General features: G+C 38.3%; 2 protein-coding genes across 2 annotated transcripts; one reads left to right on the top strand and one right to left on the bottom strand.

Annotated features, from left to right (window-relative positions):
• Positions 1-3,111: 3,111 nt before the first annotated feature.
• Positions 3,112-6,457, bottom strand: LOC147552549 (Pentatricopeptide repeat (PPR) superfamily protein). Its single transcript, XM_086671085.1, has 2 exons — positions 5,987-6,457; positions 3,112-3,895 (listed from the first exon to the last, which is right to left on the bottom strand). Exons 1-2 carry the CDS (start codon positions 6,368-6,370, stop codon positions 3,476-3,478), a joined length of 804 nt encoding a protein of 267 aa, XP_086527211.1. The 5' UTR covers positions 6,371-6,457; the 3' UTR covers positions 3,112-3,475.
• Positions 6,458-9,888: 3,431 nt separating this feature from the next.
• Positions 9,889-14,332, top strand: LOC147552550 (peptidyl-prolyl cis-trans isomerase FKBP53-like). The gene is made up of 11 exons (XM_086665776.1): positions 9,889-10,054; positions 10,167-10,240; positions 10,401-10,633; positions 11,096-11,229; positions 11,714-12,053; positions 12,473-12,655; positions 13,006-13,258; positions 13,360-13,450; positions 13,542-13,583; positions 13,765-13,813; positions 13,913-14,332. Exons 1-11 carry the CDS (start codon positions 10,042-10,044, stop codon positions 13,992-13,994), a joined length of 1,494 nt encoding a protein of 497 aa, XP_086521902.1. The 5' UTR covers positions 9,889-10,041; the 3' UTR covers positions 13,995-14,332.
• Positions 14,333-14,976: the final 644 nt, after the last annotated feature.

Genomic DNA, 14,976 nt, shown 5'->3' on the forward strand with positions numbered 1-14,976 from the left:
CGCCACCTCAAATCACTCCACCACCTCTGCCACCATTCCACCGCCATCACCAACACTTCACTACCTCTGACGCAACTCCATCACCACCCCTCCACAACTTTCGCCGCAACTCCACCACCACAACTATTCTACAACCATAAAAAATATTTACATCCACTCCACCACCTTCGCTACCACTCTACCACCATCACCAACACTTCACCACCTCTGACGCAACTCCATCACCACCTCCGACGCAACTCCATCACCACCCCTCCACAACTTTCGTCGCAACTCCACCACCACAACTATTCTACAACCATAAAAAATATTTACGTCCACTCCACCACCTTCGCCACCACTCTACCACCATCACCAACACTTCACCACCTCCCCCGCAACTCCATCATCGCCTCCAGTTTCGCCTAAACTCCACCACAACCACTTCACCACCATCGCCCCAAATCGACTACTCCACCACCACACTATACCACCTCCACCAATACCGTTTCACCACCGTCGTTGCAACTTTACCCGCATAAGCACTAACGACCCCTCCATTCTATCACCACCGTCGTTTATGAAAAATTAATAATTGTAGATTATTTAATTTTTAATATTTATATTTTTTTTGTTAATATAATGATATGGGTATATTATTTTAGTAATTACTATATAAAGGTTTGCATTTTTCTTACCAAATGTCACATTAGCTTTTTAAGATATAAAAGCACTTTATATGTAGCGTACCAAACGACTGAGACAGATTTTTAAAAAGCGCTTTTATTTATGGGCTAATAGAAAAGCTCGTAATATAAGTTATGTGTACCCAAACGAGTTATTATGTAGCGTACCTGGTTGACTAGTTCTAGTCTAATTCCTGATAATTATTATATTACGAACCCCTAAGATACTTTACTTCCTTGGGCTTGAAGAGTACAGTTAGGTCCAATCTGAATACTCTCAGACTGCCCCCGTGTACGAGGACTGCCAAAAGAGGGGGGAACTAAGACCAAGAGAAACGAACGTCTTTTGGCACCCAAGAAGGGTAAGTCTATAGTCCCAGTTGACCCCAACATTCCCTTCGTGGCAATTTTTTTGCGTGAACATCTGAAATCGTCAACCTGATTGGTCCAATGAAGTAATCAGGTCAGGTTCAGCTTTGAAGTGTACCCAACATCCCGTCCGGTCTGATCCCGACCTGATAGTATTTGTTCGATGGTATTTGATCTTTAATCAGACGAAATATATTACAAAATTTTCTCCATTTAAAGAGAATGACTATATTTTGTCCATTTAAGAGGATCAGAAGATCGTCTCAGTATGACATAATAACTTGCGTTTGGGGTGTTTTTTTTGTTACTGTTAGTTTGAAATCAAAACGAAACCAGAAAGGAAGGATGACAACAAAAACAACTTCTACATTAATATGTTTTTAATGTCATTAGTAGCAGAACCTGCATACATTTAACTTACACATACATAGACTGAAGCGTCTCTAAAATTTTACATTAACCTTATGTGTTCGTCTTTGTATTAGCTTTTCTACATTAAATCTATGCCCGGATGTGATATTTCTGAAAATAAGCTTCAATCTACGTGTGTGTTAGTTAAATATATGCAGGTTCGTTCTACAGTTGAATAATTTATTAGTGACTTTTTTTGAATGGGATGTTACATTGTCAATCTCCTATGATTCTTTTTCTTCTTTCTCTTGCATCTTTTTAAATTATGGGACATAATAGCTTCTCTTGGGCTCAGTGACTTTTTTTGTTACCCCAAATGTGAAATAAAAACAAAAACAGAAAGGAGAAATTCCAAGAGAAACAACTTGTAGTTCTTTCTCATCTAACCCGTTTTCGGGTGGAGAGATGATAGTAAGATAAACGCATTTGATCAACATAAAGTTTTATTACCGCCTCAATCTGAAGTGAACATTAAGTATCTCAAATATTTATTTGCCCAGTTCACAAGATTAGTAGCTCTATCTACCTTATTTTTATTTGAGAAAACATATGTTTCATCCGAGGATGGGAACTTTAGTAACCGTTCCACCTAATCTATCAACATAGAGCCAAACGCGGTTGCAACAGTAGTCACCACGAGGAATCCCTCCTGGTGGCAAAGGAAACACTTGAATTGATGGATTGTCTTTGAGAATTGCTGCTATTGCTTCACTTTGATTTTTACCCAACAACTCTGGCCATCTTGTCTTCCCTGCAAAACAATATTTCACCCTACTCAGATTCACAATACGGAGAGAAATCGAGGGAGGGAGGGAGGGAGAGAGATATATGCATACCATCACATGGAACTTCACTCACGCATTCGAAAGACATCTTTGATGTTTTAGAACTTCTTGTTGTAGTGGAAAACGTTGGGATGTAGAATGTTGATGCTGAAAGCCTTATTTATACAGGTTTTAGGTGTTTTAGGCATATCATCATTATACGTCACATAATCTTTTCATTTATTATCTCAGTCATATAATCTTGAAATTGAATGAGAAAAATATTTCATTTATTCTCCGGATCATATAAACTTGAAATTGAATGAGAAAAATAGAGGAGATTACAATTAGAGGTACATTTGAGGCTACAACCATTCATGATTTTGGCTCTTCTGAGATTTTCAATCTTTATGACAATGTACTAAAGGCTGCGGTTTGGATGCTCCCCAACCCCTCTTCCTATCTTTTCACGTCGATGGCCGGTGAAGGATTGTAAAACAACATTTTCCTTCCTCCCACCACCACCATTTGCCTCTCTCTTTGTTCCTATGAAGGAAGTCCCCCTTTGGTCGGAATAACAGATCTAGTTTTAGGCTTCCGACAAAAGTCACCCTCCCTTGACCATAAGAGGGGAGAGAGGAGGTGGTGGCGGTGGTGCGAGAAGGAATTTTTAATGGAGTTGACCCCTCAACAACGAACAGCGTGAAGAGAAGAGGGGGCTGGGGGGATCCAACATTTCTCAACCCAAATATAGTAAATAAGGTAGACCAGCCAGTCCAGTAATTGGCATGAGCTTACCCTTCCGGAAGGCTATCAGCATTGGGCTCAGCATTGGGCTAGACACTTCATGTTCTACTTTAGTACTCTCATTTACAGCTAGTGAATTGATGATGTCGAAATGATTTACAATGTCAATAAACTTTTACTAGTTAATTAAGTTGTCATCGAACAAAAAAAACCTCAATCAAAGAAATGACAGGAAAATGCCTAACAGAACCCATTGTGAATCAATACAATCCCATTACAACCACCTAAAACTGTAAAAAATACAGCACAATGAGATTCAAAACCAAAATTGATGCATTAGATAAAACCTGGTACTAGAAGTATGTCAGCATTGGCCAAATATCTCTCATGTGAAGCTCATACAGCAACATTTCCAACTCTAATCCGAACGAGGCACTGGTTCCTCTGATTGGCAGCCTGAACAAAATGGCAGCCCTAGAGATGGATAGTCGCCAATGATAAGTAAGAAGTTATCCTTCTTTACTCGTCTTCACTTTCTCTTCTCAGTTGTTCTTCCTCGTCAAATAGATCTTCAGGTGGGTCATATACAATCATTGACGGGAAGAGTTCTAAAAAGTCTTCCTTCACCCTTTCTCTCAGTTCAGGGTAAGGGAGGAGCCCTTTCAAGATGACTCTGTAAGGCAATGAGATTGGAGGATCAGGAGATCGTCTCATATCTTCGTACAACTCCACTGCCTCGGACGTTAATCCGCTGTCTAAGAAGGACCTTATGATGTCGCCATAAGTGTGTTGATCAAACAGAACTTCCTCTCTCTTGAGATCTTCCCATACCTTTTTTGCTTCATCTACACTTTTGTTCCTTGCAAGCATTGTAAGCATGTCCCTGTAAAAGAACATATCTGGACGATACCATATTTCTTTTCGTACTGTCTCATAAATCTGAAGAAACAAAAATTCGAAAATTGAGGCTTGAAGTTACAAAAAACTACTTAATATGTAAGAAAACCATAACAAATTACTTTCGTGATTTGCTACAATTGAATAAAATCCATACTTTTAAAATGTTTAAATTCGAAATGAATGATGATTTACTCAATCTTGTCCACTGAACATGAAAATGAGACACTATTAAATATGCAAAAGCTACAGTTCAGCAGTGAGTATTTTGATGATCATGCACCATCATATCAACTATTAAACCAACTAAGAAAACCATCTGCAAAAATCAAAAGAAGGAATTCATGGACCCGATGACAAAAATTGGACCACTTCTCATGGACTCGATGAGAATGATTCTGTCTAGTTTATGGCCAATTAGAAGTAGAAGTAGAAGGCGCTCTCGTGGGACCCTCGCGGATAAAAAAGATTGAAGTCAGTCAGATAATGATCGAGTGACATAGCTACTTCGGTCCGAACCAAGGAACCCCTTAGATTTGATGCAAAATGGATCTTATTCTATTGTTGATAAGAGATTTCTGTATGAAAAATACGAACCGGAGTTTGAAGAAGGAGAAGGAGCACTCCACCAGCAACATATAAAAGAGGATTTATTCAATCACATGGTTTGGGCTCCTACTATTTCACTATTGGGCCAATGAATTGGGATTTCGCTATTGGGCCAGGTCAATTCAGGGCACGCAGATCATTCATCATAAAGAGGATGAGCTTCAAGAGAATAATTCGGAGTTCTTGCAGAGTAGAACCATGCAGTACCAGACACGAAAAAGATCCTCTAAAGAACAAGGCTTTTTTCAAATAAGCCTTCATTTCGAACCCTGCACATTCATTCTTTTTCTATTCAAAGATCAGCCCTTTTTCTCTGTGTTTCCACATCAAGAATCCTTTGCATATCAAGAGTTGTCAAAGGGGCTAGCGAACTAATAAAACCGGATTTCGCGTCTGTAGGACAGTAGGAGACAACATTTCCAAAAAATCTAACCCCTGAAATTGTCTCCTCGTTTGAGAAGACTATCGGCACCCAAAACTATATGATAGATGCATTCAAAACTGTCTTCAAAGGTCACTAGATTTCAAAGTAAGAAATTTTAAATGTATTCCAAATTATTGGGAAACAAAAAAAGAAATCGGATACAAAAATTTTTTAGTGGAAAATCTAATTGTTACCCCAAGCCCTCCCTACCACTTCTTCTCTTCACGCCGGCAAAGGTCGCCGACAAGGGTAGTCGGCGACCCTTCATAAAAAAAAATTGATCTTCTTCGTCCTCCCCTCCTACCACCACCACCACCATTCTTTCTCTCTCTCGCTTTCTCTTTGCTCCTCTCTCTATGTTGTCTCTCCTATACCTCTCTCTGTTCCGGCAAAAGGGACCTCTCACCATTTGCCGGAACAGATAAAGGAGATGAAGAGACAGAGGAATTGAGAAGAAAGAGGAAAGAGAGGACGGGAAAGAGAGAAAATGGTAGTGGTTGTCGAGGTGGCGGTGCTAGGGGAGGAGGAAGAAGATGTGAATTTTTTAAAGAGTCACAGTCAATGGCTGTCAGAGATCCTTGCCGTCGTGAAGAGAAGAAGTGGTGGCTCCTGCTTAGAGAAATGAAAAAAAAAAAAATCACCCAAATTTTCTATCCCTCAAAAATTTTGTTTTCCGAATTTTTTGTTTCCCAAAAAACAGAGGGCCAAAATATTGACAAATTGCTCAATTGTTAATCAAAAGTTAGATCCAAACTACTTGGTGAGAGGTAAGAAATCGTCTCATCTCACAATGCACACCTGACTTATTTCACCTTCCTTATGAACCCAACCCTAATTCAAATTTCAATTCCTAGTCAAAACCCGATGCTTTTCACAGTAATAGCTAACATAAAATTGGTGGCAAATCCCCTAAAAAAAACTTTATAACTCCGAAGAAAATGGTAAAATGACAAGTTTTTCTATCACAACTTAGAGTTTAGACTCAAGAATTTCAATTCAATAATCTACATAAGTTACTGATTACTTCAACATTTACCTAAATCATTAACCAAGAGCACAAAAATCAGAACTTGTATCGAGCTTATAAAGTTATAAGTTACCTTCATGCATAGAAAAACTTGATCCTGACGCTGGAATTCAGCAAGAACGGCAAAGAGATCAGATTTGAGAAGACGAGAAACATTAGTTCGCATGAATCTATCAAACCTAACTGCGTCAGATTTTAATCTCTTGAGCTCTTTAACGACCATCAAACCTTCCTTACTCATTTCCTTTTTTCTTCTCCATATCGACAAGCTTGGGCTTGAAGATGAATAACCAGAGAAATCCCGTATATAACAAAATCTCCGTTGTCTATGATTATCAATTTCTTCATTTTTCGATCCTCCACAATGAACAACAATGTCTAGGTTTAGGGTTTTGAGAAATAAATTGGGGGTAATTAGTCTCTTTCGTAGTGAAGTAGAAGCCAAACGCGACAACATTTGCCGATGCGGGACAACCTTCTCGCGTCCTCCTCGTCTAGCACTTGGTCCTGTAATCTAGAACACACCTGTTTTTCACAATTCGGTTCCTCTATAGGGCGCCCCAAATTTTTTAAGGTGCCACCACCTTTTCTATTATTTTCTCTGTAGGTGTCTCGAGCACCCCCTCAATTTTCTTCTTTCCCCATATTTTTTTCAATTTTTCATCTATAATCTTCATCAAAATATCTAGATTTTTTGTGTTATTTTGAGATATCATATATAGTTTGTTTATTTAGAAACAAACTATACAAAGTTCAAAATGTCTCGATTTTTTTTATTAGAAATCAGTTCAAAAAAATATATTTTATTTTATAATCTAGTGTTGAAAATTTTTCGAAGCGGTTAACTTGTTGAAAAATATTTATCACTGGTTTTGGGTTGATTTCGAATAGTTTTAGAGGGATTTATAAGTAGTAATGAAAATTCTGGATAGTTTCGTACATTTACTAGTCTGAGAGCCTAAGCTATGTCTAAGACTGGATTACTGGGAACAGTATGATGTATGAGAGTACGGTTATTCTCTCAAATACAAGCTATATGAGAGTATGGTTACTCTCTCGAATTAGGCAGTCTGATAGATACTCTCTCGGACTTATCGCACAGAGAAAAGTACACCTACACAGATTTAAATTAAGGTCGCGGCTTTGGGGAATAAAGAAAATTCTCCGGGGAATAAATTCTCCAGGGAATTCAGATTTTTTTAAAAATTCTCCGGGGAATAAATTTTTATGGGGAATGCAAATTACATTTTTGTGAAAGTTCTCCTCCATCTCATCTATTCTCTCTGCCACTTCATCTTCTCGCCACCTCATCATCTTCTCCGGCGAAGTTGCCGGCCGGAAAATTTTCCGGCCGGCGACTTCAAAATTTTTTTTTTTTTTTTCTCTCTTCCTCTCTCTCTCTCTCTCTAATACTCCGGCGAAGGGAGACCTTCGCCGGAGATCTGGTCTGTCCATGAACAGACCAGAAGGTCTGTCCATGGACAGATCTGGTCTGTCCATGGACAGATCTGGTCTGTCCATGAACAGACCAGATCTGTCCCTGGACAGACCTTCAAGGTCTGTCCACGAACAGATCTGGTCTGTTCGTGGACAGACCTTGAAGGTCTGTCCATGGACAGACCGACCTTTGAAGGTCTGTCCATGAACAGACCTTCAAGGTCTGTCCACGAACAGACCGGATCTGTTCGTGGACAGACCTTCGAGGTCTGTTCATGGACAGACCTCGAAGGTCTGTCCATGGACAGATTGGATCTGGTCTGTCCATGAACAGACCAGATCCGGTCTGTTCATGGACAGACCGGACCTCCGGCGAAGGTCTCCCTTCGCCGGAGTGTTAGAGAGAGAGAGAGAGGAAGAGAGAAAAAAAAAAAAAAAAAAAATTTTTTTTTTATGTTTGGAGGTCGCCGGCCGGAAATCTGGTCGGCCGGCGACCTTCGCCGGAGAATATGATGAGGTGGCGAGAAGATGAGGTTGTGGAGAGGTAATGAGTTATAGCATCTTCTAAAATTAAAAGCCCCTTAGTAATAAAAAATAGACATAAAAGTCAATCTTATTTGACTAGTTTTAAGAAAATTCTTTATTCCCCGGAGAATTTTCTTTATTCCCCAAAGCCGCGGCCTAAATTAAATAGTCGAAGCCAGTCATTTCAGCGGACCGCCTATATGAAAAAAAGTGGGGCACCTTTTGAATAACTTCTCACAAATTCGTTTTTTTTTTCTTCTTATATGAACTCAGTAGGCGTAACATCAGTATATGACATAGACAAATATTAAATATATTACATCATTAATTCAATAAGTTTTCCTAAGTGGCGCCGCCCCTTTAATTCAGTTATCCGGGTAGTTACAGTCCACAAAGTTAGGATCTGCGTTTCGTTCTCCCGGCGAAGGATCATTCCTTCACCGATTCCTCTTTTTCTTTCCTTTGTTGTTTATTCTCCTCCATTAATAATCTTTTGGGTCAGATTCATAGTCTTCCTTTTCCTTCCACCACAAAATATCAATTGTTATCTGTCTTTTTCCCTGTTTTCATCTAAATCCAAGCAGTGAAGAACAACCATCTTTCCCTGTCTTCATCTAAAAATAACAACTTACTCCAAACCAATGTTCATTTAAAGAGAGAGTTTAGAGTTGGGTTCTCTCCCTTAGATTATGAAGTTCTCAAAGTGATAAGTTCAACTGAAATTTGAAAAGGTTTCTTAATCTACTTAGGTAATAATCATATAAAGAATGCAAGTTTTCTGGAACAAAATTAGGGTTGTTGATAGTAATTTGAAGTTTCAGATCTGGTTGAAGTTTGTTTTTGTTGCTTTGTTTTGTTTGATTTGGTTCGATGGTATGGGGTTACATTGAGGATTCAAATTTCATTTTCAAATATCAATTTATTAAGGGTTTGTTTGCCAATTCAAATCAGATTTAGTCATTATTGGTTCTCACTTCATGATGAAGAAGAATTGACGACAACGGTTTTTCGGCGACGGTTTTCCGGCAACAACGGCGGTTTCCCGGTGACAGTGGAGATTTTCCGGTGATAGCGCTTTCTGGCGAAAATGGCGGCTTTCCGGCGAAAATGGTGGCTTTCCGGCAACGGTTTTCCGGCGACAATGAAGGTTTTCCAGCAAAAGCGACAGGATGTCAATTAGTATTTTAATTTTTGTATTATCTGTTATTTTGTTGACCTTTAGGGTATTTTCATCCGTGATCTTTAGGATCCTTTCATCTTTCTTATTTTCGTCAGTGTCTAGTCTAATTTCTCTCACTTCATGAGGCACTTTACATTCGAAATTCTGAGAATGTACTTATGTAACTCTCATGCTGCTGAATCGAGAGAGATAAACAGTTATATCCATGTAACTTGTGATTTAATCACTCATGAATGAAAAAGGTTTCAATGGTTTAAAAAAAAATTCAATAAGTTTTCTCAGTCATCGCAAATACATTTTAGGTCCTAAGCCTCCCAAAAGGTTATACGAAGATCTTTAAAGCCAATTCAAAAAAAAAGATCTTTAAAACCACTATTTGGAGGTGAATTAATGAAAAGTTCTTAAGTATCTTATTTTGCACTCTAAATTTTAGAGTTTGAGTGTTCTATTGGCGATGCTCTAACTCCTTAACCATTCATTCCATTTATCCCACACACACTCACTCCTCACTCTTCGTCCTTTAGCAACTCTCATTCTCTCTTTGTCTCTCTCGCCCAACCATGATGAACATTCACCGAGAAACTTTTGTCTCGGACCATTGTTCATCTTCCAGTGTATGCTCAACAAAGGCTTGGTTAAATTCCTAGGACCAAGTCAAAAAGAGAGGGTGTGTGCCAATGATAAAAAGTAGTATTGCCCTTAAAACTTCCCTCACAAAATTATGGAGTAGTACTTTATTTAAGTTCTACAGGCTCCCCACCATATTGCTCTTGGCGCCCCTGTGCGAGAAATCTTGTGGGAGCTTTATATAGAAATGAGGCGCTCATAGAAGTAATGTGGGGCGTTTATAGAATCCCCTTCCATCAGACGCTCCCGGAGGGGTTTAAAACACAGAGAAACAGGTACTGTAATTTCAAATTAGGGTTTAGCCGCAGGCCGCTTTTGTAGAATTATCAGAACATCTACTTCATCTTCAGAACAATTTGATGGCGTTCTGGGGTTAGTTTTGATCTCAATTTCATATCCGTTAATTTCAAAACATCTAATACCATTGTTTTTCAAATGCAATCCAAGTAATTTATCTTTATTTTGATATATTGTTACTTCTCAGGAATCGAAGTTAAAGCAGGAAAACCTTTCACTCATATTTTTGATGATGAGCGTGGAAGACTTCATATTTCTCAGGTTGTTTTCCAAACCCAGAATTTTTTTTATGATGATTACTTTGTTAGTTTTGCATTTCTTTCGTATCAGTATTCTTGCTAAACCCTAAACCCTATATATGTATATATAGATATAATTCCTTGTAGTGGGTTTTCATCTAGATTGTAATTTGATACTGCAGGCAACTTTGGGTAATGGATCCTCAACAGCGAGGAGCGTAGTTCAGTGTAATATAGGAGATAAGAGTCCTATCATTTTATGCGCCTTGTTGCCAGACAAGAACGAGTCATGCCCATTGGACCTTGAATTCGAGGAAGAAAATGAGGTAGTTTTCTCAGTTCTTGGCCCTCGGAGTGTGCACCTTGCTGGTTACTATATTGGTAATGCAGGTGGCTGTGGACATGATCACGACTCGTATCCTTTTTTTATTATAAAGACTTTATTCATGTTCTCCGGGTTTGTTGTTGTTTGTTGTGAAATTTATGTTAGGCTGTGTTGACACGATTAATTGGCCATAGGTCACAGAGGCATTAGCAACAATGTCTTTCAGCATGGGTGTCCAATACATGTTGTGTCTAGGTACTCGCTCATTTGGCGTGAGTCATGACACAACTGAAATGCAATGCTGCCTTAACTCGTTTATTTACTCATATTTGGTTTATTCACTTTTAGTTGAAGGAAAAATGGCCAAACTCGGTTAGCCAAATTTACTTTTGTCAAAGGATCCATCATTTTCCAAAATTTCCGCTTCCCATGGATGTCTGAGACATGGAACACCATGACTAAGTGGTGTACCTCGAAGAGTCGTCATGGATATGTATATATATGGTTTTACGTATTTTGTGCATTTTTGTTGCCTTCAACTTAGTTTTCTAGTGATTCCTTTGGGGAGGATATTGCTGAGAGTGAAAACGATCTGTCTGAATTTGATTCCGAAGAGTATGATGATGACTTCATTGATGATGATGATCTAGAGATGTTTCCCCCTTCACCCCGCCAAAAGAGTGCAGGTATCTTGCTTTTCTCTTAAGCATCTAATCATTTGCATCATCCTTTTTATGTGATCTTTTCCCCTGATTGTTGACAAGAAATATCATCAATGCAATTTAAGTAACGAGTTCTACTTATGCCATATTTCCAGGAAGAGCTTCCACATCAGATAGGTTAGATCCGAAATGTTGTCTAGTTTGAACATTCATTAGCCAAATGATTTATACTTTTATGGTAGTTGTAAGGCTCCCCTTGCGTTTCCAGTTTTGAATATTTGAGTAGTGCCACCCTCAGTTTATATCCAATTACTAAAGCTATTATGTCATGGGAGCTGACATAATGATGTTGGAGATATACTCCTAGTATATGTACCGAGTATAAGAATTCATCCATTTGACTGCCTCAAATTCTGTGAACTTGAGTTTTCATTTGGTTATTCTCTCTAATAGTTAATTGTAACTTGCTTTCTCACCGTTCAATTTTTCTATGGGGTTGTTGATCTAGTTGTAATCGAGGAAATAGAGGATGATGAGAAAGCTGCAACTGGTAATGGGAGCCAAAAACGCCCTAAGAAGAAGAACCAAATTAGTGGTTCAGAGGGTGATGCTGAAAAGAAAGTTGTTGTGAAGGGCAGTGAAGGTGGAGAAGTTTTGGAAAGCGAAGATGAAGATGGCTTTCCTGTTCCTTCAATAACAAACAAGAAAGGATCTACTAAGAGCAATGAAGAAGGAAAATCTGACAAGAAAGCTGCCAAGGAAAACAAGAAGAAAGAAGAGGTTGTTAATCACACCGCAGGGAAGAAAAGAAAAATTGACACAGTCGTTCAAGACGATGAAGCGGAAAAGTAAGATATTGCCTGTATTCTATCTATTTGTTACTGTGGAATTTATCTTCAACGAGATAGTAGTAGATTCTTAGCATAACCTCAAAAAGAAGTAAACATGACTATTTGGTTGAAGTTCAGAAAACATAAGATTTGTTGAAGGAGGACTCTGTCCTAGTAGGATTGTGAGATTCATTTTCTGTATCTTATGAACAAGTTCACCTCTTCGCGTGCTCTTTCTCATATGATTTTCCTTCTTTTGCACAAAGTAGCTTCGCACTAGGACCTTGACTACTAATTGAGTTAAATAGGACCTGGAGCTGTCTGATCTTTGACTCTTCATAGTTCTTCCATCTTTATGCACAATTGATGTAGGATGTACCAATAGCCTAAAGTTTTTGTCTTCGCTTTTATGATGACAACTCTTGTTTAATTTGTAGAAGCAAGGTATCTGAGCAGCCTAAAGATGACTCTGTGCCAACAACTGAGGTTGGGAAAGAAAGTGATGTTAAGCCCAAGAAGAAAAAGAAAGTAGGAAATCGTGGAGATGGTGAAGCCGCGTCTGAGGTGGTAAAGACTGATAACTTGAAAAGTGAACCCAAGGAGGAAACACCAAATAAAAAGTGAGAACAGATGATAATCTCAAACTTTTTTAGTTGGTAGTGTTGTACATGAACATTTATACTCTCCTTCACTCTTCTCTGTTATATATTTACTTCCCATATACATGTTTTAACTGTATGCTTGATCAATTTGCATTCTATCTCAAGAGATGATATCCTTGTGATTATTTCGATCAGAGAATGTTTGAGTTGGATGTATTCTCTGAGGATGATCTGATGATCCCATAATACCCATCAACTGCTCTGAACTTTTTGTTTTACTTTGTTCTTCAATTGTTTGTTCCTGTTTGGATAAGAATTTTCCTGGGCGTATATGTCGGTGATTTAGATTGTATCTTACATATGTACAGGAGTGCTGATCATGTAGCTGAAGGAGACCAAAGTGAGGGAAAGAAAAAGAAAAAGAAGGCAAAGAAGAACAAGACACAAGAAAGTGATGAAAAAGCAAATGACAAGGTTGAAGAAAATAAATCAGTAGTTGGTACTGAAGACAAAAAGGAAAAGGTGAAGCAATCAAAAGTGAGAACCTTCGCCAATGGTTTAGTTATTGAGGATATAAAAATAGGCCAACCTGATGGCAAAAGAGCTTCTCCTGGAAATAAGGTAAACATGTCTATGCTTACTAAACCAAGTTTATATCCACTTGAATAGAAACAATTAACATTGATCTCAGTCGATTAAATTTCCCTTTTACTTCATTTCAGGTGTCTGTCCGATACATTGGTAAACTGAAAAGCAATGGCAAAGTATTTGACTCGAATGTTGGCAGATCACCACCTTTTAAGTTCCGCTTAGGTATTTTTATCGCACCTAGATTTGTATTTGAGTTGTGATTTCTGTTCTCTATTTCAAGTATTTTTCTTATTTCGATGCTTTTATGGTACAGGTGTTGGGGAAGTTATCAAGGGATGGGATGTTGGGGTTAGCGGTAGGTGTCTTACTCCTAAATTATTGAGTTTCCACATTTATTGTGCTATATGCGAGTTATTGTGCTTACTTGTTGAAACCCTGAATTGATTTTGGGTTTTTGCAACTACTTTGCTATATGTGACTCGTTTGCCCTAAAAATGTTGAAAACCCTGAATCACTTGTCTGTGCTAAACCTTCAGGTATGCGTGTCGGTGACAAGAGAAGACTCACAATCCCTCCACCAATGGGGTACCTATTTTTTCTCCTTAAACTCAGTTTTGCTTGTTATGTTGTTTTTTCGTTCTTATTTTTTCCCAGAAAAAACTGACGTTCCTGCTATACTTTCAGATACGGAGCCAAAGGAGCTGGCCCCCAAATACCACCAAACGCATGGCTAGTATTTGAGGTCGAGTTGATTGATGTTCGCTAAGTGTTGCTAAATCCATATCGATAATAGAAGATGAACGTGCTTTGCATCATACTGATAGTTTTGTAGGCCATTGATGAAGAGAGAAGTTATGTAGTATCTGTTGCGAGAAAAACCTATTCATTTTTTTTTTGCAGTCAAGTAAAAGGGGGTTTTGGAACAAGGGTTGCAGTTTTGGTATCACATTAAGTTTTTTTTTTTTTTTTTTTTTTTGTTATTTTGTTCAAAACACATTAAGTTAAATACCATCATCTAAAAGCTTTTCTTACATGTCTGGACTCAGTAAAAAAACAGGGGAAATATCATTATCTTACTAAAGGGAAGCTTAATTTTCACTTTCATTTACCTGGTGTTTGGCTTTTTCATAGTTATGATCAATGTTATCATGACACTACTTTTACCACTTTCACTTCTGCTGTGGGGGAGTAAATAGTGATATTGCTTATAAAAGGTCTTTTGATCCTTCATAACCAAAAGAGCTCAGAGGGATTGGATTGGCATAAGGGCTTCTACTTGCTAGCTCCAACCTCAGCGCAAAGGCACCTAAATACAAGGCTGACTTCAGTTGCTAAGACGAGGGTATTTTCCTTGCCCGCTGTGCACGGACAGTTCTATCAAATGCATAATCTCAACCCATAGAGATAAATTTGAAAGGTGTATTCTTTCACCATTAAAGAAAGTTTGAGGATAAATTTAGGAGGTATAGTTTCAACTTTTGAGATAAGTTTGGGAGGTGTAATTGAAGATACGTTTGAGAGATGTAAATGAAGATAAATTTGAGAGATGCAATCTTAACCCTTATAAGTTTGGGAGACACAATCTTAACCCTTGGAGATAAGTTTTGATTCAGTAGATAACTTTTGATTCAGTAACAATTTGCAATACTCGTATGTAGTAGTCCCACATCACTTGGAAGAGCATCCAGAACCTGGACTACAGGTTCGTGCTCAACTTTACCAAGTATCGAGGTTTTTTGGTAGGTTTA

This window comes from Eschscholzia californica, unplaced genomic scaffold (assembly GCF_041429995.1).
Source record: "Eschscholzia californica isolate CP2 unplaced genomic scaffold, dmEscCali1.0.p SCAF_3, whole genome shotgun sequence".
Classification (NCBI taxonomy): domain Eukaryota; kingdom Viridiplantae; phylum Streptophyta; class Magnoliopsida; order Ranunculales; family Papaveraceae; genus Eschscholzia; species Eschscholzia californica.